We start from the raw sequence: 25,885 nt of genomic DNA, 5'->3' as shown, positions 1-25,885 counted from the left end.
CTATCGAGCATGTAGGCATTTAGTTACATCATTGAATGTTAGTTACTAAGCATGCCGGCACCATTTTTCGGCATGGTCTTCATCGATTCCAGCATGGTCTTCATTACTTCCGGCGATGTAAAATTTTTTTATTTCCGACATGATCTTCATCACTACCGGCATGGTCTTCATCACTACCGGCGTGGTCTTCATCACTTCTGAATGTAAAAAAAAAAATCATTTTCAAAGTGGAGAATATTTAGGTTTCAAAGCCCTAACCCTAACGAGAATGTCGGCAGTGAAGATGGAAATGGGGGATATGATTTTGTTTTTTGATTTTAAGTTTTTAGATTTTTATTTTGAGGGAATGGTATTTTAGTATTTTTTTCCTCCAAAAAACACCCCTTAGCAAACACTATTGGTTGGGGAAAGTAATTTATATCCCCCAATTAATATAAGTATCCCCCAATCGCGCGTTCTTTTGAAACGGAGTATAACTTTTAACAAGTCGAAGAGCAATTCCTATGGGATGGAAAAATTAAAGATTTTCCTATTTTGATCCCACTATGGACTTGAAAAAACAGAAAAACAGATGGGCAAACAAATAAATTTATTAGTTTTCCCATTACGGACTATCAAGAACAACGATTCTCTTCTCAAGCCGCGCGGTTTTAAAAGATCCGCCAGCAGTTCTTCTCAAGTCGTGCGAAACAAATAAATCTGCGGCGGCTTCACACAAACCGTGTGTTTATTGTCCGCCCGCCAACGGAAAAATCTGGATTTAAACATCCAACGACTCTAATAATATTTTTTTATAAATTTGGATCATTTTAAATCCATCCACACTTTATACACCTTTAAATCTCTCAATCTCGTACCATCTTAATACTCATTTTCCTTAATTTCAAGCACACCTACTCAATACCATCTCAATCCTTCATAAAATTTCCAAAAAGCCCCTTCTTTAATGAAACGGAAACCCCCTCGAAACAATCACAACAACAAACGCAACAAAGAACTGGTAGAGTTTGTGGTGTCAAGTTTACAATGGATAAAGATTAATCAATTTGTAGGAATTATTTATTCTCTACAATAGATCAAACCAATGGTTTCCAGCAATAGGGGCTACATTTTATGGAAAGATTTTTCAAAATTTTTGTGAAGAAGCTGGTAACATCAATTCTCGTGATTCTGAAGGATTGTCTCATTGTTTTCTTGCAATTAGCAAAGACGTTAGTGAATACGTAGATTTGATCACGCAAATGCTCTGATGCAACCAAAAAAAAACGGTGAAGGTGAATCGTATGTGGAGCGAAGATGTCGAGAAGAGCGCCAAAGATCTCACAAAAATGGTTTCCAACACAAAAATTATTTCAACATTATGAGGGTGCTTACAAATTTAATCCATACATGTTGGAAGGTAATCAAGTGCCAACAAAATCACCATACGGTTCAACAATCATAAGTAGCCGAAGCTTCCAATATTACTGTTGGTTTCGGATAGTGACCCGTATATTGACTTTCCCATTCAACATGACACGAATACCACGTCCAGTGCATGCAATCAAGACTACCTAGCATTCTTGGAAAACCCTTAGTTGTATTTTCGGCAGTGATTCTTTCAACATCTATCTGAGTAGGTTCTCGTAAGAAAGTTGGACCAAAACGGTTGACTATTGTTTCACAAAACATTTTGAGATACCTAATGCGGTTGTTTTGCCCACATAGATGTACTCATATGTGGGATCCGCTGGTACCGCATATCATAGTATTCGGAGTTGCAGTGACTTTTTGTTCAGGACTAAAACCTTGTACACGTCGTACATCATAATGATAATTAAATAAAGGTTGTAGCTAACAAAGTTCAGAAGTAATCCTTTGAGTCAAGTTGCGTCGCATACGAAATCATCACTGAAAATCCGCATCGGAATACACACATCCAGGATTAAAATAATCATTCATCGTCTTGTCGTAAAATGTCGATCTCGCCACATCCATCTTCTAGTCATCACTTCTTGTGGCTCTAAAGACTTTGGTATCATTCCTAAATGTAGTTGAAACATAAAATTTCGCTGCCTTCTATCCTCAATTACGTCTTCATCCATTTGACGTAAAATCTCTACACACATTTCTTGCTATTCTTCGTACAAGGTTTCATCCATTTCCATATCTTCCTCAGAAGAACCAAAATCAGGAATCATGGTTGAAAAATAAAAGTGATAGAGATTGAGAAAATTTTAAAGAAAATCGACTGGATGAAAAAAAATGTTGTGATTTTGGAAGATGAAAACGAGTACTATATATTGGAGTGGAAAATAGTCGTTTCAGTGATCGTTAGAAAAATAGTCGTTGACGATTTTGGCTAATCCGCCAGTGACTTTTGTTACACCGCGCGGTCCTTCTTAAACCGCGCATCTCATCATGGTCCGCTAGCATCTATTTTACCATAGAGGAAAATCCACTTTTCCTATCCAAATGGCTTAACAAACAGTTCTATTAGGTGCAGGGGCGGAACTATAGCCAGGCTTCTCCTGGCTGAAGCCACCCCAGAAAAGCCCAAATTCATATTTCCTAAGCCTATTTTCTGTTAGACGGTCGAGTGTGTGTATATTTTTGGTAGGGGTGTGCAACGGACGGACGGTTGCGGATTAGGGGTCACCCGCAACCAAACCGTCAAAGCTGCGGATTTGAAAAATCAAACCGTAACCGGCCCAATCACCCGCGGATTGTGCGGTCCGGTTGCGGATTAACCGCGGATTAGGGATTAAAAAAAAAAAAAAAGAGATCTGGGCATCGTGTCTTTAGTTGGTAGTCGTTACTACCGTTGCGTAAAGCCTAGTGGAAGCTCATTTAAGGTTTTACTTTACTATTGAATTGAATTGGAAGCCTAGTGGAAGCCCATTTAAGCCTAGTGGAAGCCAATGCTATTGAATTGGGTCTGGGCATGTCTTATGTTATAAGGTTTTACTTTACTAACCTACGGTGCGGGTAATCCGCGGTTTTCAAAGGACAACCGCAACCGCAACACGTGCGGATTTGAGAATCCCACCCGTGTCCGACCCATACGTCTTGCGGTTTGGATGAAATCGGCAATTTTAAGGACGGATACGGGTTAAATCCGCGGTTCCGGTTTTTTTGCACATCCCTAATTTTTGGCTTAAGCCAGGGCTAATAAAATGCTCAAGCCCGGGCTAGACTAAATGTCTAGTTCCGCCACTGATTAGGTGTTTCCCATAGGCTTGCCCTAAGTGGGTCACAGAAGGAAAAATGACCTCCCATGTTATCCTCATGGAGAATACTACCCAAAAACAACGAGAGGTTTGACTGATCCATAGCTGATTTCTTTTTTTTTTAAGCATCCATAGCTGAGCTGGTTTATACATCAAAGAGTGACAACCAATAAGAAAAGAGACAGAAATCGGTTTGCTTTTTCTTGATTGTAACACACAACAATAAAACTTTTTCCTCTGTTTTCTCCCCCTCTCTATCTCTATCTAGAATGGAACTCGCACATAGTTTCACATCAACTCCACCAATCAAAAAGTATCCCAATAATACCACTCCCTTCTCTTTCTACTCCGCATCCCAATTCTCAATTTTCAGAAAAAACCCTTGTTTCATTTCCAAAGGAAAACTTTCAATGTCTTCCTCTGCGCAAAACTCGTCTTCTTTTTCGTCTTCCTCTTCTGTTGGTCGGTAGAATCACTGGTCTTTTTTTTTTTCAATTTAGAAATGTGGGTTTTTCTTCTTTTCACTTTGGTGTAATAAATTTTGAGATTTTTTGTTGTTTGCAGGTGGAGTCACTAGTGAAGGATTAGAGGATTCATCACCTGGAGTAGCAGGGCAAAATGATTTGTTAATTGTAGGGCCTGGTGTACTTGGTCAAATTGTAGCACAACAATGGAGAAAGGTAATTTCATTTTTAGAATTCATTTTGGGTTTATGCAATCTGAGCCGACCATAGTCAAATAATCATAGGTCGTAGCAGGAATTGAGATTCTGGATTGATATGTAGGAACACCCAGGGTGTCAAATATATGGACAAACAATGACAACTGATCACCATGATGATTTGATAAAGGCTGGGATAATTCCGTCTTTAAGGGGCTCGGAAACATCGTATAAATGCCCCTACGTTATCTTTTGTGCTCCACCATCTCGGACAGCTGATTATCCTGCTGATGTGAGGTATGCATTTCATTCATGTGTCACTCGGTATTTAAATTTTCAGTCTTAATCACTTCTGCTTGGTAGTATTTTGGATTTGTTAGTAGGAATTAGGATGATTGCAAGTTTTAAGCCAAGGTCACAGGTAATAACACCCAAAAGCATTTGTTGCGTAGTAGGAATGCCATTTATACTAAGCCAGGAAACATTCACGATATCTGACTGAGCTACTTTACCATGTTCTCCTATCTCTTGCTTATGATGCTCATATGTAGGCTTGCTGCATCAAATTGGAGTGGTGAAGGTTCATTTGTATTTACGTCAAGCTCTGCTCCATATGATTGCAATGACAATGGATCATGTGATGAGGTACAATATCTCTTTGGTATATGAACACAACGTGAAACTGTTGATAACTTTTGAAGACATTTTTGAGTAACAACAGTATGGAGATGATTATGCAGAACTCTCCAGTAGTGCCAATTGGCCGAAGCCCTCGAACAGATGTCCTTCTAAAGGCAGAAAAAGTTGTCCTGGAGGTTGGCGGTTGTGTTGTTAGATTAGCGGGCCTTTATATATCCTTTATCTATGGTGCACTTATCTAAAAGTTACCGGTTTATGTTTTCGTCTACTGAACTTTAGAGTTGTATAGTGTTTTTCTTAATGTTTCGTACATGGCTGATAGAGGTGCCCATAATTATTGGTTGGAGAAAGGGATAGTTGACGCTGATCCGGATCACATCCTCAATCTTATACACTACGAGGTCATTACCTTTTTCTTTTCTTATCCTATCCCGATTCATTGTAATCCACTCTTTATATGTTTATTTTACTGCAGTAATTCTCATTTTGTGCATAATGTGATCCTTGAAAGTGTATGTTTTAACCGGTATCTGGATTACAGGATGCAGCATCACTAGCAATAGCAATTTTGAAAAAGAAATTGCGGGGACGGATCTTTCTGGGATGTGATAATCATCCTTTATCGAGGTTTTTTTACTGTGCATTACTCATTTGACTAGCCTAATGACATGAAAACGACCCAAAAAACAGAATCTGATTGTTTTTGTCTTGTCTGCTGGTTTCTTTCAGGCAAGAAATAATGGAATTGGTCAATAGAAGTGGAAAATTCAGCAAAAAGTTTGAGAAGTTTACAGGTATGCTCCTTACGATTGTTGAATTCCAGATGTTCTATCATTCTGTCACTTATTTCCTGATCCTCGGGAACCTATCTTAGTTCAACTTTATATTCTCTTCTGCAGGCAAAGGTCCTTTAGGGAAGCGTTTAAATAACTCAAAAACTCGTCAAGAAATTGGATGGGAACCGAAGTACCCAAGCTTTGCTCAGTTTCTTGGACTACAGGACTAGGTGCAAGTTCTCTTTCTCGCTTCCTTTCAATTCAGGATTTCTGCTATAAAGAAAAAAAGTAGTCAGTTTGGGTGAGATGTTGATAAGCTTCACTGCATCTATTTTCTGCACCTGATGACGATTTTTCTGATCATTGAACATTAATTTTCCCATAGACAATTGTCCCATGATATTTCCAACCGTTATTTGTACATGTTTGTAAGGGTGATGATTCATAGCATAATTCTGTACAAATTTACAAACCACTGAAAAAATGTTAATGTTTTTGTTCTAATAATTCTATGATTCTGTTTATTGGGATGAATTTCTTTGTCTATATGAAAGCAGAACCAGATCTAGAAATTTCAAAGAACTTAGGGTGCATGAATCATTAGTTAAAATATCTTATTTTTGACCATCTGCAACGCCTTGAATTTCTTTGTTCTTGGCGAATTGGTTGGTCCAATTATCATTAGGTTTGGGGTACCCAAGTTTTGCTTAGTTTCTTGGACCACTGGAGAGTTGGTGCTTCTGCCAGTAAGTAGACAATCAAAGTCCTTCAGTCCTGCTTAAGCAGGTTTCCAAAGCTAAGTAACAGCACCCTGCATCCACAAATCAGGAGCCCAACTGGACAAAACCCTAACCAGATGATGAAATTAGTGATCTCAAAGTTCTGCTTATATTCTCCAATTCATTACTACTCAAATGTGCAGCTGCTTCCCCGACCCGAAATTCATAAAAATTCATACAAGTACATATTCACATGGAAATACACATATTACAAGGCCCCGATTAAAGTGCATCTCTTGTACTAAACTGTAACCTTGATTACGCCGGCTGGTATGCTAACCAAAAGTTAATGTCATCAGACTAGATTCATTAATTACTCACATGATTCAAGAAAATTTAAATCCAATCAAATCACACTGAACTTCAGGTGATTTCATTGATTAGTGCTTGTGTGACGGCGGTATGCACCAAATCGGACCGCAGACTATGTGCTGCCTGAAGCCAGAAACAGCGCCCGAATGCAAATGCGAAGAAACCAAACAATATTGCAGCGCAGGGGAGGACTTCTTAAGTATATAAAGAAAATGTACCCACCTCTAACATTCACCATCAACTCGGACTTAAAAATCTCTCTTTGTAAACTAACTCTCGTTCCAAACAATAAGAAAGATGATGCAGTCTGCTGCTATTTTTGAAAATCTTCCTTACTACACTAACAGAAATGGAAAAGGCAATGGTATGCAGATAGGAAAGTTAGTTTTGTTCTATGCATTATGGGCTTTCGCTGCTTTTTCACTGTCTTCATTCTTTATTCTCCAAATCCTTTTAGTAACTTCATGTTTAAGCAACACTATCCATTGGTGAAGAACATTACCTTATCTGCTTTATATTCGGAAAATGATACGGATCAGAGCCCTTTAAAGAGCAATCCTGCCACCATCATCAACCTCGAAAAAGGTATGTACATACACATTGTACAACTTTATTTTTTATAGGCCATTAGATCTGAAAGGATGCATTCAAGTTTCAGGAATCACTGTGTTTAATTTGTTTATGGTGCAGAGAGTAATGATGAGAAGATCAAGTGCGACTTGTTTGAGGGGAAATGGATACCGGACCTCAACGGGCCAATGTATACGAATTGGAGTTGTTCATTGATACCAGATTCAAGGAATTGCCCAAAGTTTGGAAGGGAAAATGTTGATTACATGAACTGGAGATGGATGCCAAATGAATGTGAGCTACCAAGATTCGATGCTAAAACGTTCTTATCGATAGTTCGAGGCAGAAAGTTAGCATTTATCGGCGATTCCCTTGCTAGAAACCAAATGGATTCACTTCTTTGTCTATTATCTCAAGTAAGTACTGCTTCATTTTTCGAGTTTTAATTACTATGTCTTGGACTCATAATCTTTGACTTTGCAGGATGAAACTCCAGAGGATGTCTACACAGACGATTTGGATAGGTACCGAACATTTTACTTTCCATCTCATGATTTCACTCTCATGGCCTACTAATGGCAACTGCGAGATGAAACTTAGCTTATATAAAGACAACTCTCTTTATTGATGTTTAGGAAATCTCTCAAAACTAAACACAAGCTCTAATCTTGCTCATATGATCAACCACAACTTTAGTGATCATATATATATAGAACTATGAATTCCTTTTCCTAGTCCTATTACCTTATTACATGTCTTTCCTTTTCTTAGAACTAGATGACTTCTAATTCCCTTAGGATTACATCAATTTCCTAATCTTGTCCTAACCAGCTTGTTAGTGACTTCTATGTTGAAGTTTAACCAACATTCTCCCCGTTAAGCTTCAACCTTACCCGTGACATATCTTGTACTCCAATCAATTGTCTCATTTCTTCAAACTCGATCCGAGCTAATGCCTTTGTCAATATATCTGCTTTCTGCTCAGTTCCTGGTATGTGTTCAACGTTAATGACCTCCTTCTCGATGCATTCTCGTATGGAATGATACCTTTTGTGAATGTGTTTCGTCTTCCCATGAAACACTGGATTTTTAGTGAGTGCAATTGCAGACTTATTATCAATCTTGATGAGAACTTTTTCAGGTTCTCTTCCTTTGATTTCACCCAACAGTTCTTGAAGCCATATTGATTGTTTAGCTGCTTCTGTTGCAGCCATAAACTCAGCTTCACAGGATGAGAGGGCTACAGTGTCTTGCTTCTGTGAACACCATGTAATAGGTGCTTCTCCTAGATAAAATATATGATCAGTTGTACTTTTTCCATCATCTTGGTCAATATTATGACTGTTGTCACTATACCCAACAATTCCTTTTGATCCTCCTCGACCATACTTCAATCCATAGCTGATTGTTCCTCTTAGATATCTCAATATCTGCTTTATTACATCACCATGAGACTTGCGTGGACTCTGCATATAACGGCTTGCTACTCCCACAGAGAAAGCCAAGTCTGGTCTTGTGTGTAACAAGTATCTAAGGCATCCAACATTTCTTCTATAACTCGCTGGATCAATCTCAGCTTCTTCTTGTGCCTTTGAAACTTTAAGTCCAAACTCCATTGGTATCTTAGTTGGATTACAAGTTTCAAGTCATGCTTCTTTCAGAATTCTCCTTGCATAAGCTTCTTGTTTAATCTGAATCACATCTACTCCTTGATGGACTTCTATGCCTAGATAATATGTGAGTTTCCCAAGATCAGACATCTCAAACTTAAATGACATATCTTTCTTGAACTCACAGATCACCTTGAGAGAATTGCCAGTAACAAATAGATCATCTACATAGACTGCAATTACTAGTAGTGTCCCCTTTTCTTCTTTTCTGTATACAGAAGTTTATTTAGAAGACTTTATGAATCTCATTCCCTTTAAGATTTGATCTAACTTTGTATTCCAGGCTCGAGGGGCTTGTCTTAGACCATAGAGAGCTTTTGTCAACTTGTAAACTCCATGTTTTTGTCCCTTTACTTCGAAACCTTATGGTTATTCAACATACACATCTTCACTTAGTTCGCCATGCAAGAATGTCGTCTTTACGTCTAAATGATGTATTTCCCAAGAGTTTGATGCAGCTTCTGCTATTAAGAGACGAATTGTCTCTAGTCTAGCAACTGGTGCGGAAACTTCATCAAAGTCTATGCCTGATTCTTGAACGTATCCCTTAGCTACAAGTCTTGCCTTATATTTGTTAATAGTTCCATCAGCATTTCTTTTAACCTTGAAGATCCACTTGAGACCAATCACTTTTACCCCACCTGGCTTATCAAATAGAAACCAAGTCTTGTTTCTGTTGATTGAAATAATTTCTTCTCTACATGCTTGTGTCCATTTAGTCGAGACCTTTGCTTCCTGAAAATTCCTTGGTTCATCATTAACAGAAAGTAGCATAATCTCACATTCTTCTGCAGCTTGAAGAACATAATCCTTCAGATACTGTGGCTTTTGTATCTGTCTTGTTGATTTTCGAAGTGGAATGGGTTGAGTTATTTCATCGATCTCTTCTTCTTCTTCTACTACTTCTTTGTTATTCTTAGTGGTTTCATTATTCTCTTATTCTTCTTGATTAACATCATTGTTTCCATTGGTATTGATGATTATGGGTCCTTCGCCTTCATCAATTACTTGACCCCATCTCATGTGAAACATTCCTGGATCCCTACTTGGTCCATCATTAGTTTCTTTCCAGTTCCAGTTTGCTTTTTCATCGAATACCACATCTCGACTCACTATCACTCTTTTCATTGTTGGATTGAATAATCTGTAAGCTTTGGATCCAGGCTCAATTCCTAGATTCACAAGAGTCTGAGATCGATCATCCAGTTTCTTAAGAGTTGCAGAATCAACTTTTGTGTATGCTTTGCAACCAAACACTCTTAAATGATCTATGTTTGGTTTTCTCTTTCACAAACTTTCATATGGAGTCATGTCTTTCAGAGCTTTCGTAGGTGCCCTGTTTATTAGGTATGTGGAGTGTCGTACAGCTTCTCCCCATAGATAATTAGGTACCTGCATACCCTTTAAAGAACTTCTTGTCATCTCCATTAGAGTCCTGTTTCTCCTCTCCACAACTCCGTTTTGTTGTGGTGTATATGGTGTTGTGAGTTTCCTTTTGATTCCATTTGACTCACAGAACTTGTTGAACTCTAAGGAAGTGAGCTCTCCTCCTCTATCATTTTTAAGCATTTGGACCTCCTCTTTTAACTCTTTTTCTATCAGATTTCTGAAAGCTTTGAATCTGTCAAATGCTTCACTCTTTTCTTTCATAAGAATAGACCACATATATCTTGAGAATTCATCTATAATAACAAATATGTATTTGTTATTTGCAAGGGTTTGTGGTGTAATAGGACCACATAAATCAGCATGAAGAAGCTCTAATGGCTTTGAGGCTCTGAATGTTGTTGCTTTTGGGAAACCTTGACGAGTTTGTTTCCCAACTAAACATGATTCACAGATTTTTGCTTCATCATTTATCTGTGGTAGTCCTCGAACCATCTTGTTTTGAGACATTGCCTTTAAAGTTCTAAAGCTTATGTGTCCTAACCTTGCGTGCCACTTCCATGTCTGATCTTCCAGTCTCATATTCAGACACAGTGACCTTCTAATCATGAGACTTATCTTGTAGAGTCTATTCTGTGAGCGTGAGATTCTAACTAAAAGTCTTCCACTTGGGTCATGAACTGTTAGATAATCTTGTCGCATTCTAACATCACATCCAACTTCTGTAGCTTGTCCTAAGCTTAGAATGTTGCTTTGTAAGTTTGGGATGAAGTAGATGTTTGTGACAAGCTTCTGTGCTCCGGTCTTTCTCTGAAATAGAATTGATCCTTTCCCTTCAATTTCTACAGAAGATCCATCCCCAAACTTCACTTGTCCTTTGATTTCTCATTGAGTTCAGAAAAGTAGTGTCTCTTACCAGTCATGTGATTGCTGGCTCCATTATCTAAATACCAAATTCCTTCTTCTCCATCCTTTGATTCGTAGTTCTTTGGTATTAGTTTCCCTTCGTTTAAGAATACAACTTCGTGCATGAAAAGAGCTGTATCTGCTTCCCTTGTTTCATTCTTGTTTGTTTCTTCCATCTTTTGTATTCTTTCAGGGCATACAGATGAGAAGTGTCCTGGTTTATCACATCTGTAACAAATAATGTTTGATCTATCCTTCTTTTCTTTCCCTTGGTTTTGATCATTCTGACTTGTTGTTCTATCTTGTGAGTTAAACCTTCCTCCCCTTCCTCGGCCTCTGTTTCCTCTACCACCTCTTCCACGACCTCTTCCTCTTGTCGCAGAGTCTTGTTGGTAAGAGTTTGTGTACAAGAGTTTTCCTTGAGTTTCTCCATTGTTTTCTTCATCAAGGATTCTTTCTTCATATGCTTTCAATCTTCCAATTATATCTTCATAGCTAGTCTTCTTTAAATCTAAGACTTGTTCGAGAGAATCTATGATATGAATATACTTGGATCTTGGTAAACTATTGAGAAACTTCTTTACCAGTTTATCTTCATCAATGGATTGTCCAAGTGACGCAGCTTTTGAGGCTATCTCTGATAGCTTTCCTGCAAAGCTATCAATAGTATCAGTGTCTTTCATCTTCACTCTTTCAAATTCAGACAAGGTTTGCAGACGGGCTTCTTTAACTCGATCAGCTCCGAGATTACGTGTCTTTATTGCATCCCAAATTTTCTTTGAAGTTTCCTGTTCACCAACTTGTAGAACAAGACATTCTAGTATTTCTTGAAAGAGTAATCCAATGGCAACATTGTTTTTGTCTGGGTCCAATGTATCAGGATCAATTGTTTCCCAAACTTTGTAGATTTTCATCAGTACCTTCATTCTCATGGCCCATACTGTGTAGTTTGTGGCGTTGAGGATTGGAACTTGTATTGATGGTGGTGTGAACTTTTTTGCACCCACATTGGTGGTTTCGTTTTCCATGGCTCAGAAACAAGCTCTGATACCAATTAATGGCAACTGCAAGAAGAAACTTAGCTTATATAAAGACAACTCTCTTTATTGATGTTTAGAAAATCTCTCAAAACTAAACACAAGCTCTAATCTTGCTCATATGATCAACCACAACTTTGGTGATCATATATATATAGAACTATGAATTCCTTTTCCTAGTCTTATTACCTTATTACATGTCTTTCCTTTTCTTAGAACTAGATGACTTCTAATTCCCTTAGGATTACATCAATTTCCTAATCTTGTCCTAACCAGCTTGTTAGTGACTTCTATGTTGAAGTTTAACCAACACCTACTAGACAACACACTTGACATTTTCAGCAGCAAAAAAAGTTAATGGTTCAAAGACTGCAATGTTCGATATACACCTCGACAGGATCGACGATAACTGGGCTCAGAAATTACCTACTCTGGATTACGCTATCATTTCTATAGGTCAATGGTTTAACCGGAAAAACTACTTATATGAAGGCGGGAAAGTAATAGGCTGCATATATTGCGACGAACCAGACGTGCCTAATCTAGGATTTCCTTTCGCCGTAGGCAAAGCACTAGAATACATCAGTGACTGTAAGGAGTGCAAGGCGTTATTCACTTTGGCGCGGACATTTTCGCCTGCACATTTCGAGTATGGGACTTGGAATGAAGGAGGGAAATGTAATAGAACGAGCCCTTACACTGAAAAACAAGTTGAGTATGACTTTCAATTGGAAGTAAGGAAGTCTCAAGTAAAGGCATTTGAGAAGATTAAGAAGAGAAGAGGTGGAAAGAGATTTGAGATTTTAGATGTAACTAGGGCCATGTTGATGAGACCTGATGGACATCCAGATATCAATTGGTACCATCAGTATCTGCAGGGTCATACTGATTGTATTCATTGGTGTCTGCCCGGACCTGTCGACCTATGGAATGAACTATTATTGGCTGTGCTGCAGAGCAAAGATTGTAATGTTTGGGATTCATTGCAATGAATATTTTTCCTTCTTAGATAGGAAAGTTCTTGAAAAATTAAGTCAGATTGTCGGTAAATTTCCTTTAGTTCTTGATCAACTGTTCATGGATTTATTGCACTGTACTCGAGTATTTGGTGCACTGCACTCGGCGACAATGTGAAGTTTACTGCTAGCTATACATGAGACTGAAAGGTCAAGACGCCAGGAAAGACCGGTCATTTTGGAAAACAAAAAATCTTAAATCATTTTAGCTCAGGAATGAATAATAATACAGTACAAAAATGATTAAAGAAACGCGTTAGTAGGTGAACTTTCTTTTCTTTTTTTGTCACTTCCTTGTTTTTTTCTAATGAATAAAATAAATAAACTTTGATTAGAACTCGTTAATGCATTTTCATGGTGAATTCTTAGAAATTCATGCAAATCAACTCACAAGACGATGAATTCCTAATTAGTGTTTTTAAAAGTTAAGTCGTCTTACATACTTGGACTCACTGCTAGCCACATACATGGCTGCTTCGGCACATCTTCCGTTGTCACCATTGTCCCTTTTCTCAGATTCATACACTAATTTCTCCTCCAACTCAACCACTCACCATAAACCCTCCTAATTCTCACAAGTGTATCCATTTTTATTAGCACGTTCTATAGGACCACATGGTAGGTTGTACCTACTCAAGCTTAGTTTTGTAATAGCGCAAGATTTTAATGCTCCCTTACCATGAAGTTGCCTTGGGGGTTAAACCTTAAAAAAAAAAATGTTCATTGGATTAATATTAGAATCGTAACTACGCCTTGTTTTTGTAATTCATCTAGGAAATGTACTCTTGACCGCGGAAGTACCTGTGGCATTTATCCACCTATAAGGTAGACAGAAAGCCCTCCTGAAAGAATCTGGATTTTCTGGACAGGAGCAAATTCCACTGCATTCTAATCCCTTTCCTTACTCCCATGTCAACCTCAAATATGTCGTTTTGATCTTGAATTTAGCAGGATACATGTTTTTCTAAAGACTAGTCACATATCCCTTTTATTGACTTCCAATAGGGTATTCCTATCATTTGTCACCGAGTTTCAACTTTGAGCCACTGTTAGTTGCGAGTTTCAAATTTGGTCCCAGCAGTAGGTGCTAAGTTGTAATCAGTGGAAGACTTGTCAAGTCCCAAGTTGTTGCTTTTCTTGTCTTTATATAACACAGACTTTGCTTAGTCAGAAGATATATACCTTAACTACGCTTAATCCTCCACTGACTAATCCAAGTTTGCCGTGTTTTCTGCAATACAAGAAGTACAGTATAAATAAAAGGAGTTCTGATCCCTGGTTTCTGCAGAAAGGACTAAGAAGTTATTGTAACATGGGAACTCTTTGTTGTGGAAGTTCTTCTGATGATAGTGGTGGAATCTCACCCTTACAGTTAGTCCTGGTGATAATCTTCATCGTTCTTATTGTTTCTGTATTCTCCAATCCACAACCACGACGACGGAGGTTCATTGTGCGAAGGTTCTGATAAATTTCTTGATGGTTGATGATTAATTTACACTTACCTTGCAGGTATGATTTTTGGGTAGTTTCGTTCTTGCAAATTCAAAATAGATCAGTGGCTTAAATATGTATCCCCTCTGTCACAATTTATATGTACTATTTACGAAGTGAATAAGAAATTAAAATCATCCATTTAGATTATGAATCAATCTCTATAGCTCAACAGTGCGGTTGGTCTGCTCAGAAATGCAACATTTTTGGATACAGAAGACGCATGGTTCTTCCAAAACTTTCTTTTTCTTCCACAGTTCTGTTGGAAAAGTAATCCAGAATCTTGGATGTATTGCTTCTTACTCACCATAAGGAGCACTGCACAGTTTTAGCTGAACACACATAGCGGGCAGCTGAAAGTTACCGTTCAGTGCAACAAAGAATACAAAAATAAAACATGAACTGCCTTAAGCAGCCCTATCACTATCTCCAAGTCAACTTGACATTGAATAGATTTTGGTTCTAGTACCCACCAAGTCTAACTAATGGATGAAAATGCAAATGAAAGTATTCAAACATTTAGACAGTTGAATGACGATAATTTCCACAAGAATAAGAAGTTAGTGTTGTGACTTGTGAGAGGGGCAGGCAGACACTATGCTCCTGCATCAACTAGTACAATGAAAAAAAAAAAAAAAAAAAAAAAACAGCTCCTTCTCAACAAGTGAAAAGCAAAGCAGGATTTGAAAATATAAGAGAACTCGAAAAAACAGCTCCTTCAGCTTTTGATCAAAATGGCAGAAAATGACCTTCCTGGCAACCAAGCCGATGGGGACTACAGTGAAGGTGACAGATTTGATACAACTTCAGATCAATGGCAGATTTTTTCTTGTATAAATATATATTACCTAAATACATATAGAAATAGTTCTCTGGATTAATAAAATGATATTTCAGAACCCTAACTACACCTTGTTTTTGTAATTTATCTAGGAAATGTACTCTTGATCGCGTAGGTACCCGTGGCAGCACTCCTGAAAAAAGTTTGGATTTTCTTACTCCCATGTCAACCACAAATATGTCGTTTGTTCTTGAATGTAGCAGGAAACATGCTAGTCACATCCTATCATTTATGACCGAGTTTCAGCTTTTGAGCCACTGTTAGTTGCGAATTTCAAATTTGGTCCCAGCAGCTTATCGGATGCTTCCATACCCTTAAGTAGTTGATAAGTTGCAATCAGTGGAAGACTTGTTTAGTCACAAGTTGTTGCTTTTCTACATTCTTTATATATGACAGAGACTTGCTTAGTCAGAAGACCTTAACTACGCTTAAATCCTCCAGTAATCCAAGTTTGCCGTGTTCTCTGCAGTAGTAAATAAAAGGAGTTCTGATTCTTGGTTTTGGTACAAAATCCTCTGCAAGACTATTGTATCATGGGAACCGTTTGTTGTGGAAGTTCTTCTGATGATGGTGGCGGCATCTCACCCTTACACTTAGTCTTGCTGATACTGTTCATTGTTCTCATTGTTTCTATCTTCTCCAATCCACAACCGCGAGCACGGCGGTTCATCGTGCAAAGAATCTGTTGAATTTCTTGATGGTTGATGATTTATTTACACATACCTGTATGATTTTTGGGTAAATCGTGTTTTCGTCTTATATGATTGTAGAGATTTGTGCAGAGATATTCTCAGATGATCTGCTTTCTATTTGTTTGAACGTCTTGAATGGGACAGGGTTTATCAGGCATCAACTTACAAGAGGTTATGAAGCTGACATCTTTGTTACGGAAATTCTTCGTTCTTGAACATTCGAAATAATAGATCAGTGGCTAAATATGTATCCCCTCTGTCACAATTTATATGTACTTTATAAATTGAATAAGAAATCAAAATCATGAATTTCTATATATTATTAGCCAATAGTTCTGCTTATTTTGGGTACAGAAGAGTTCTTCCAAAACTTTCTTTTTCTTCAGCAGTTCTGTTGCAACACACACTCCATGATGCTTATTCACCGTAATGAGCACTGCACATTTTTATCTGCACGGAGATGGTAAAAGATATGCTCTGCAAGAGATGTACCTTGTCATCTGTTTTTGCTGTTTACTTCTGACTGGCTAGATCACGAAAAGAAGATTCGCTCACCGAAGCGAAAAAGCCAGTTTACAACCTATCACTAGGGTGGGTCGCTAAGATTGAATCCATAAGATTGAATGGTCGATAAGGGTCCAATAAAATAAACGTTTGAAAGGCGGCTTTTATGGATCCTTCTGCATTAGCCAGCACTCAAGTTGGATGTGGACGCACCCGTTGTTGATAAAACCAGGCAAACCTCTTCGTTCGGTTCCGCCACTGGTTCAAGCCATGGGGAGTAGTACAGAAACATTGAATTGAATAAATTTTGGGAATTAATGATACACATGTCAGTCTCGTAGTGGGCAGCTGAAAGTTACCGTTTATAAAACATTCCAAGTTCCAACTGCCTAAGCAGCCCTATCAGTCTATCACTATCTCCAAGTCAAAACTCACAACTTAAGCGACTCCCAATAAATACAAGGCACCTAGCAAGAAAGCCGAATAATTTTCTCAATCATTTACCCAAGTTCTAAAATCCAACTTAAGATATTACCAAGTCAACTAATGGATGAAAATTATGAAACGCAAATGAAAAAATAACAAGGATTCAAACATAGCTAGCTAGTTGAATGACAATAATTTCCACCACCAAGGGGAGAAACACCTTGGTGCAATGACTTCTCTAAAGTCTAAACACCTGAAACTTCCTAGATAAATCACAAAAACAAGGTGTAACCACAAAAAGAGAGATGAAAAAAAAAACAAGAGAACCAGAAATGGTGCAGCTGCAGTCCTTGACATACAAATTTTGATACCATTGAATGGATTTAAAATATGCTACGTAAATCTCAGAAAGTTGTCGGAAAGAGTTATACATTGCATATCGCCTCACTATATAAATCAACTACCCTACTTCCTCAAATACTAAAGAGAACTGTTTCAGTACAGTAACTATTAAACAAACAAAAAAAAGAAGAAAAAAGAAAAAACAGTTCCTACTCAACTAATGAAAAGCAAAGCAGGATTTCAAAATGTAAGAGAACTCATTTATACGTCTTCAGCTTTTGATCAAAATGGCAGCGTCATTTGTCGGGGGAAGGTGGCAGTTTTGATACAACTTCAGATCAATCGCAGAATATTTCTTCCAGTACTGCATAAACACACAGAACCACCAGTTTCAGTAAGTTGCATTGTTACCCCCGAGAATTGAAGTGCCAATAGATCAATTTTGATAGTAGAAAGTAAAGATCAACAGTCATGCTCCATTCTAGGTTTTTAACTCGACATAATAAGATTTAAAGGCCGCAGCAGTGAGAGTCAAAATCCAAAAGACAAGAAAACTAAAACTGAAGAGAAACTTGCAAGAACTTATCAATCACACCCGAACATCAGTCATCACTCTTCTTCTTCTTCTTCTTTTTGTCTTTTTTCTGGCTTTGTGCTTCTGCCTCTTCCTCATGCTTTCTCTTCTTTTTCTTTTTCTTTCCCTCCCCGTCTTCTTGCTCAACACCCTGTTCAGCTTCTGCAGCCTTTTTTTTCTTCTTCTTTTCTTTCTTAGGTGTTTCCTCCTCCTCTTTCTCCTCAACCTCAGCTTTCCTGTTCTTCTTTTTATCTTTCTTGTCAGCAGCTGGTTCCTTTGTCTCTACTTCCATAGGTGCTGGTGTTCCTAGTACTGCATCAGCTGAAGGATTGTAGGTCTGGAGAAAAAGAAAAAAAAAACGTCAGTAAAAAAACAGGCCTCATAACCCTAAATCAATTAAAGATTAAAGATAACTGAAGAAAAAGCAACCAACCTGTGCAGAAGTTATGAGAGCTCCTGTACCATTCTTCCGGTCTTTGTGATGCACTTCTATCTTGGCCTTGCCTTTAGTTGATCCAGCAGAATGACCCAAGTCTCTACCCTCAAGAGTCCTCAACCGTGCTTCAAGCTACATAAGAACTCTAATATAAGAAACTAAATCAATGAAAAACTTAGAAAGTACGAAGAAGAAAAAACAGTTACGATCTCATACCTTGGCACGATTTTCCAGACCCATGGAGTTATCTTGAGTGTCCCCAAGAGCATCGTATCTGATGGCTAATGCAGTCTTGGCTGACAGAGTTCTAGACATCTTTCCCTTAAGTTTTGCGGCAGCTTGGCCAATTAAAGAAGCATGGTAGATAAGTCCGTATTTGGGAGTAGCATGTTTTGTCTTAAGAGCTCTGAAGAGGGCCTTTTCTGCACCAAGAATCTGGATAGTGCTTCCAGGTTGCTTAGCAAGGTTTAACAAACTACCACCGTGAGCAATAAGACGAGCTCCAACAAGCTCTCCAACAAGGGCAGTAAGATTTGGGGCAATTGTGTTCATTCTACTTTTCAAGTAATCGTAGAGTTGACCCCTATACTCGGAAAGTGACAACACCTGGTCACAGAGCTCCTTGATATTCATCAGATCCAATTCACTGACCTCGGTTCCCATGGAGATGACAGCTGCCTCTTTCAAGTCAGCCTCAATCTCTTCTGGTAAGACCTAAAGAACAAAATGAGGACGATGTCAAAAACCTCAACATTTTGGTAATAACAGAAAAAACCACAACTCTAGCTTGCCCAAATAACTAGAAAAGTTACACTCTATATAATGTGTGGCAAGAAAGAGACCCACACAAACAAGATTGAATACAACCTGAAACGGATATTTCAACCAATAACTAAGTTACCCAAAATGGGAACACATGCAACATATTATATGTCTGTGCTCAACAGGAGCAACCTACCTCAGAGAAATCAAGATCAGCAGCATTTGTACGGTTGCCCATCAGCTTAACTGCTTTGGCGTACAGGATATTGTCTGATACAATCTTTGCAAGCTCTGGAAAGTGCCATCCGTACCATTCCCTAACCCTCATCGCATATGTATTAAGCTCTTTGTCAAGATCATCCAACAAACCAATAGCTTGAATGATCATGGTATCCACCTAAACACAATAGGAAGAAATAAGAAGCCTACTTGCACACAGTAGCAAAAAGATAATGAAGAACAAGCATTACATTGAGATATCTAGCAATCTTAGTCATTTCATTCGGCAGGGTCAACAAATGTACATCCATTAACCAATAACAAGTCAATCAACTGCTATTATCAGGACTTAAAAACTTCAATCACCTTTACAGGTCTTGACCTTAACATTTACGATGAGGAAATAGAAGGCCACAAAATAATATCACATAACCACTCATGGAACGTAAAATCAAACCCTTCCAAGTTCACATATTGTGAATACATCAAAAATCAAGAAGATTTTACCTTATCAGGGCTGAACTTTAGCTTGTATCTGGACAAACTGTGAGACAAACCCAAACTCATTGGAGCCAAATCTTGAACACCAAGGCCTGAAATAAGTTCAGTCAACTGGCTTCTGACACCTCTCATCAGCTCCATTACTCCGTTGTTATGGACGCAATCAATTTGCTGCAACAAAAAAAGATCATTAGTACACAGATGGCATACACCAGACAAATATGAATATAAGTACTAATTAGCAATTCAATAATCGCAAGAGATATACCAGTTTCTCCTTGATGGCATTTCCTAGTTTAGAATCAGCTACTCCCAATCTTTCTCCATCGCAATGAGCCTTCAAGAACTTACGAAGACCCTTGCTTGGTTTGCTATCAATAAGTAAAGTAGCAGTGGACAAAGCCTCAGAGGTGTTTTCAAACTTTGTAAAAGCTTTCAACTTTACAATCTGATACACATATTACATCAGCAAAAACATTAGAATGGTGACCAAAAAGGCAAAACATTTGTATAAACAAACAAATTACATATACAGAACAATCAATAACAGAAAATATGCAACAACAACATATAAAATAAAAACAATACCTTTCTAGCTGCATCTGATGTAGAGAACTCCTTCCACAAATCCTACACACCAAAAAATAGATTATGAGATATATGAAAAAAGAAATCCAAGCTGAAAACTAAGTGCAGAACCCAATTGTTACCTCAACTTGATCAATCTTTCCTTCATCCAGAACCTTAAACAGGGCAAACCCTGCAGGGGTTTCAAACAATACTAACATTTTTGTTTTGTTTAAATTAAAATCCCTGCAACACCTAAAACAAAACAAACATAAGCCAGCTCGTTAGTATCACACAAAAAAGATTCTTTAGACTAATAACAAGATTTTTCTGAAAGTTCTAAGCTCTGGGTAAAAAGGGTTCATCTAGAATCTGATTTCCATGTAGAAAAAACAATACTTTATAGAGTTTAAGCTCAAAACTTAGGGTTTAGAGATATCATTCAAGGGTTTTTTTAACCATTCATGGAGATTTTAGATACAAGGGGGGGAGAAATAGGATACCTAATAGGAGTTTATACCGTTATTCTTCTTCTTCCTTCCTTCCTAAACTGGGAGGTGCTCACAGAGACTTTGAGAGGAACAGAATGAGAGAAGATGGCGAGGTTTTAAGTGTTGGCTGAAAAAAGTTAGGGTTTTAGAAGAGTGTGAAGTTTTGTATCGATGGAGAAACCCTAATATGGGCAATTTACGAATTTTGATCGGGTAGTTTTTTCTCCTTATGGATGATCGACCCAAGCCCAATATACGGTGTCTAACATTCTTTTCCTACCTATATGTGTAGTGTACTGTGCATCCGTCCGGAACCACTAGTACCGATACGATGGCACGATGTAGCAGCATTAGTGGTACTTATTGATACCGATAGAAAGTCATTAATTAATATTTTACCAAACATCTAACTGTTTTTTCTTACAAATGTCTTTTACAAAAACCACAGCGATACCAAATTAAACCTTAGTTTGATATTATGGTGCTTTATATAAAAGCGTTTTTCTACTATGTGTTGATCTGTTCTGTAAAAAAAGCAGTTGAACGTTTGATAATAAAACCGATTAAAAAAATAATCGCATTGTGGTTGGTAAATATCATGTTCAACTATTATTTTTGTATGAATACTAGACAACTAAATTAAAAGAAAGTTCCGAAAAAAGCTTTGTTCCGTCATGGTGACGTAAACAAGTTCTAAGAAAAAAAGTTCTCAATGTTTCCATCTGTAAATCACAAATTTAGTTCAACCAAACTTGAGAAATTCATTCACTGGATCATCCACAATATTGTTTTCCTTCATCAGTTTTTCATGAATTTATACACAACCATCACTAATGACCCATCCTTGATTACATATTTTCCAACTAACAAGCAAGAAACAAAATACTTAGAAGAAATCCAGTTCACTACAACCAGGATTAACACCTACGAGTGTTCTTGTTTCCTTCATGATCATTCTGATAAACCCAAAAGAAATTACACCTTTGACACTAAAACTTACTTTGTTAACTATTCAATCCATTTCACATCAAAGATAAAACTCAAACTAGTACTGCAAACTATAAATACCATTGTTCCAAAGTTCAAAAAACTAAATAACATTCTTCGGTAACCACCCATTACTAAAAATCATCCCCATCTTTGCTCTCCCAATTCTCTTCATCGTATTGAGCACTTTAGTCACTTCCTGATGACGCTGGAGACCCATACTGCCATCTAATCTTCAGACTCATCCTCAGTTTCATCATTTTCCTCTTCAGTCTCGTCCTCAAAAATCTATTAATCATCTTATGTTTCTTCTCCCTCCCTCATTGTCCTGTCAAATATTGACGGATTTGCTTTTTCAGACTCATACCTCTCATATATCTTTATATCCATCCTTTTTTCCTTCTTTTTTTTCTCTCTCCTGCCTCCTCAGAATCTTCACTTTCAAAACTTATCTCCTCAACAAAATACTCATATCCCTCATCGGCTTCTTCTGAATCACTTTCAGTTGCGTCGCGGCTCTTCTTCCGGACTTTTCGTCTCTCTGACCTCTCCTCCCTCTTCTTTTCCATCCTGGCAAACCTTTTTTCTCTTCATGCAGCAAATTCCACAGTTCGTCTCTCAATCTCTATCATTCTCGGCATGTCGGTGTCGCCTGTCTAATTTCATGTGCAAGTGATTCCTCAATTTCTCTAACTCTTGAGTTTCTAGAGTTAAAGTTATTCCCTTTGCAAGATCAAAGGCAACATATGGTGGTGATGGTTCAGGAACATTACCATATGTGTTTGTCATTGCCTAATATCTCATCACTGATAATGATCCTTTTCTGTATTTGGTTTACGTGCTATAATGAGAGTTTTTCCTTAAACTCCTTTTATAGAACTCCAATTAATACTTTTAAAAGCCATTTATAGCGTTCGGTGAAATGTCCCGTCCCTTGGAAATTCACGCCCATTCAAATCCGTGCGCACCTTCTCCAGAAACATCATTACCCCTTGAAAAATTATTTTCAAATCCTAAAACTAAACGTTTAATTTGCCTGAAATCGGTTCAGAATTTCCATAAAAGAAGTGAATTGATAGACTACCTAATTCAGATAAGTTTATTTGGGTACTAACTAAAATCTTTGATTTTGTGCAGATCCAGAAGATGCAACACCTATTGAGAGGCACCATTGGTAGATGGAGTATATTGGATACACACTTAACCAACTCTCAAGACATATGGTAGTTACCAAAAATCTCAAAACCCATTTCTTACCTTTAGCTATCACAAGCTGGCTTGACCATAATTTCATTAACATTTCTGATAATCAGCAAATGACCACTTTCCATACCATTATACAATCTCAATTCCCCCACCCCAAATATATATTTCATACCAACCCTAAACCCACCCATACAACAATATCTCATTTGGAAGCATTTGGGGACAATACCAATTGTTAGAGCATAGCTCGGTTGAACTCACCAAGAGTTGGTATGTCAAGTTTGGTTGTCATATTTTAGTGAATCAAAACTCATGTCAAGAGTCGCTTGATTATGTACTAGAGTCAACTTCGTATAGGTTAGCTTGAAAGTATTAGGATATGAGACATTACAAGTATTGCGAAGACTTGATGATGTGAAGAAGCAAGGAGCTACAACGACAACAATCCTCCTTCCACTTGAGGTTAGTGATATTTGACTTGAACTGTTTCATTCCCTAACGTATCTTTCAAGTCGTGCATATTGAAAACAAAACTGCGAAGCATATTTGAACTCTAGATAGACATGGTATTAAGGAATACAATACGAGGTTTATTGCTTAACCATTAAACTTTGTAGACAAGACATCGCCATAATCATTTGAATGCTATTGTGATTATGTCTGGGTATGAGAGAGGATTTCATCCTAGGGAACAATGTTTTACATGTGTTCTAAGGAAGTAAGTTCATAAACTTGGTTGTGAACCGAAAAGGAAATTGCCAGGTGTTATTGGTTTTGTTATTCATTGATTATCTTATGAACAACCAATATGTGTGATTGAGTATAACCACTCACAACTTTTTTGTATTCTTGGTAGAACTATTCATAAAGGCCTGACATATGTATTGGTATGACTTTTATTAGTGAAACCGATCTTAAGTACTCACCCGAGATGGTATGATCGGGTTTGTGATTTAATGTCTGACCAAAACTGAGAAAAGTGGAACCTATCCTATGGACATGTGCAACACGTTTTTAGGCAAAGGGCAACTGGTCCTATGGACATGTACAACACATTCAAGTTAGATACCATATATATGCGGGGAACCGATCCTAATACCTAGTCAACCAAATTTTGGAAAGCTAGTGTGACTATGCACAATACTCACATGGAGGTAGAACCGAAACTTGTTTTGGTAGAACAATTAAACCCATGATTTGTGATTGAATGTTATTTGATCAATCGCATAGTTCTTGAAAGTAAAATGAACCAATTCTAAACTTGTTTGGAAGTGTGGAAAATCGGTTTCAAGGTTGTAAGTTTGAAAGAGAACTTAGAAAGTTAGGATGTCGACATACTTTGAACACGTGCTGTGAATGTTTATTATTTAATTGTTCAAAGTTATTCCTTAATAGCTAAGGGAAGAGAATCCCAGGATCGAAACATAAATAAGTTAAGAATCTTTTAATTAAGGTTATTAATTTCATTTGTAGGGAAATAAGAATTAGTAATGTGCATTTACTAATTAGAGATTTTCTGAGAGATTTGGATAATTATTTTTGGACAGAGCATTTACAGGAATTATGGAAACCGAATTTGCTCTTTAATGAATATCTTGAGAATATTTTAGGTTTTGGAAATTCCTTGGTGTCCAAACTTCCTAGTTTATAAATACTTGAATTTTGCATTTCTAGCAAACAAATCCTTCGTAACAGCAAACTACCTCTTGTTGTGCTGCTACTGGTGAAGCCGCCTATTCGGAGAGGAGAGTAACCTAATTAGGAAAAATCTCTTACGGCCGCTCGGTTTAAAGTCTTATTTGGGATTGAGAAGCTCTAGTCAGTACCGTTGGAGGAAAACTAGATAATTGCGGTTTATCTTTTGTTTTCATTGATTTGATTAACTAACGGTGGTTGAACTTTGATTGCACCTAGTTTGTTTATGCTTGAGAATCTTCTCTTCTAATATAAGATTCATTCAAACTAGTTCAGAGTTTCGACAAGGATATTTAGACTGTTGTTAGTTCTAAAGACGATCTTGTGATAATCCATTATTAACAGACTTTGTTCTGTGCGTGATTGATCACAAGAGATTCAAGTGATTGTTTGCGGGTATTTATTGAAGATATAATAAGATTTGAAGACGAAAAATATATTGAAGATTTATGATTTGTAAGTTCATAATCTCTAGTGTGCACAATACTTGTTTCGGTAAAAAGAGGATCCAATTAATAATCGGTTTTATCCTTATGATAGAATTGGATTGATTAATTGAGTAGATCGGCATCAACACAATTCTTTGGTTTAAGAGTGTTGATTGCAAAATCTTAACGATTACTTTGGTAATTGAACATAAGATAGATTTAAGGACCCGACGAAGGAGTTTATGTTAAGATAAACAGTAAAGCCTTTCTCCGACTCATATCACTTGGTTGAAGAGAGTTGATACCAAACAGATTTGTTGTTCCTTTACTGTTTGGAATACGAACCAAGGAATTGATCCAAGTACGTGACTTATTTATAAGTTAGAGGCGTGGGAATACATACGGAACTAGGTGAACTATAGGTTTACTTGCTTGGTCTCAGCTATACGAAATTGGTGTAATTTTGTGTAGCGAATTAATCCTGAGAGTATTCAATTCTGGACTAGGTCCCAAGGTTTTTCCGCATTTGCAGTTTTCCTCGTTAACAAAATCTTGCTGTGTTATTTACTTTTATTTTCCGCATTATAATTGTTTCATTATAATTAAAGTAATTCACATAAACGTTAATTCCTATTTACTTGATAAGTGAATCCTATTGTGTTTGGTTAAGTCCGAACCTTTTTATCAAGTAAACATACTTCGTTGTTGTATTGTCTCGATCTCGTATCCATAGACGATCACAGGAAGTGTAAATAGATTAGT

General features: G+C 37.4%; 3 protein-coding genes and 1 long non-coding RNA gene across 7 annotated transcripts; 3 read left to right on the top strand and 1 right to left on the bottom strand.

The window, feature by feature from the left end:
• Nucleotides 1-3,383: 3,383 nt before the first annotated feature.
• Nucleotides 3,384-5,819, top strand: LOC113349604. Its single transcript, XM_026593593.1, has 9 exons — nucleotides 3,384-3,671; nucleotides 3,774-3,889; nucleotides 3,995-4,167; nucleotides 4,422-4,515; nucleotides 4,611-4,721; nucleotides 4,821-4,910; nucleotides 5,051-5,136; nucleotides 5,239-5,303; nucleotides 5,409-5,819. Exons 1-9 carry the CDS (start codon nucleotides 3,479-3,481, stop codon nucleotides 5,513-5,515), a joined length of 1,035 nt encoding a protein of 344 aa, XP_026449378.1. The 5' UTR covers nucleotides 3,384-3,478; the 3' UTR covers nucleotides 5,516-5,819.
• An 854-nt stretch (nucleotides 5,820-6,673) lies between these two features.
• Nucleotides 6,674-12,937, top strand: LOC113352364 (protein ALTERED XYLOGLUCAN 4-like). Its single transcript, XM_026596189.1, has 5 exons — nucleotides 6,674-6,756; nucleotides 6,834-6,961; nucleotides 7,067-7,362; nucleotides 7,430-7,513; nucleotides 12,266-12,937. The coding sequence occupies exons 1-5, from the start codon at nucleotides 6,674-6,676 to the stop codon at nucleotides 12,935-12,937; spliced, it is 1,263 nt and encodes a 420-aa protein (XP_026451974.1).
• A 1,212-nt stretch (nucleotides 12,938-14,149) lies between these two features.
• On the top strand, nucleotides 14,150-16,302 carry LOC113349603. Its single transcript, XR_003360289.1, has 2 exons — nucleotides 14,150-15,238; nucleotides 15,386-16,302. It is a non-coding gene; the product is annotated as an uncharacterized LOC113349603 (long non-coding RNA).
• A 963-nt stretch (nucleotides 16,303-17,265) lies between these two features.
• Nucleotides 17,266-20,967, bottom strand: LOC113349602 (probable nucleolar protein 5-2). 4 transcript variants are annotated; one of them, XM_026593590.1, is made up of 10 exons: nucleotides 20,820-20,967; nucleotides 20,460-20,571; nucleotides 20,338-20,379; nucleotides 20,018-20,197; nucleotides 19,756-19,920; nucleotides 19,226-19,426; nucleotides 18,484-18,981; nucleotides 18,265-18,399; nucleotides 17,853-18,168; nucleotides 17,266-17,621 (listed from the first exon to the last, which is right to left on the bottom strand). In XM_026593590.1, exons 2-9 carry the CDS (start codon nucleotides 20,535-20,537, stop codon nucleotides 17,860-17,862), a joined length of 1,608 nt encoding a protein of 535 aa, XP_026449375.1. In that variant the 5' UTR covers nucleotides 20,538-20,571; nucleotides 20,820-20,967; the 3' UTR covers nucleotides 17,266-17,621; nucleotides 17,853-17,859. The 4 variants fall into 4 exon arrangements, with proteins under 4 accessions (XP_026449375.1, XP_026449374.1, XP_026449377.1 ...); XM_026593591.1 differs by having other exon boundaries at nucleotides 17,496-17,621; nucleotides 17,834-18,168; XM_026593589.1 differs by having other exon boundaries at nucleotides 17,284-18,168.
• Between the last annotated feature and the right edge of the window lie 4,918 nt (nucleotides 20,968-25,885).

This window comes from Papaver somniferum, chromosome 2 (assembly GCF_003573695.1).
Source record: "Papaver somniferum cultivar HN1 chromosome 2, ASM357369v1, whole genome shotgun sequence".
Lineage (NCBI taxonomy): Eukaryota > Viridiplantae > Streptophyta > Magnoliopsida > Ranunculales > Papaveraceae > Papaver > Papaver somniferum.
This window is presented reverse-complemented; position numbering and strand designations above follow the sequence as displayed.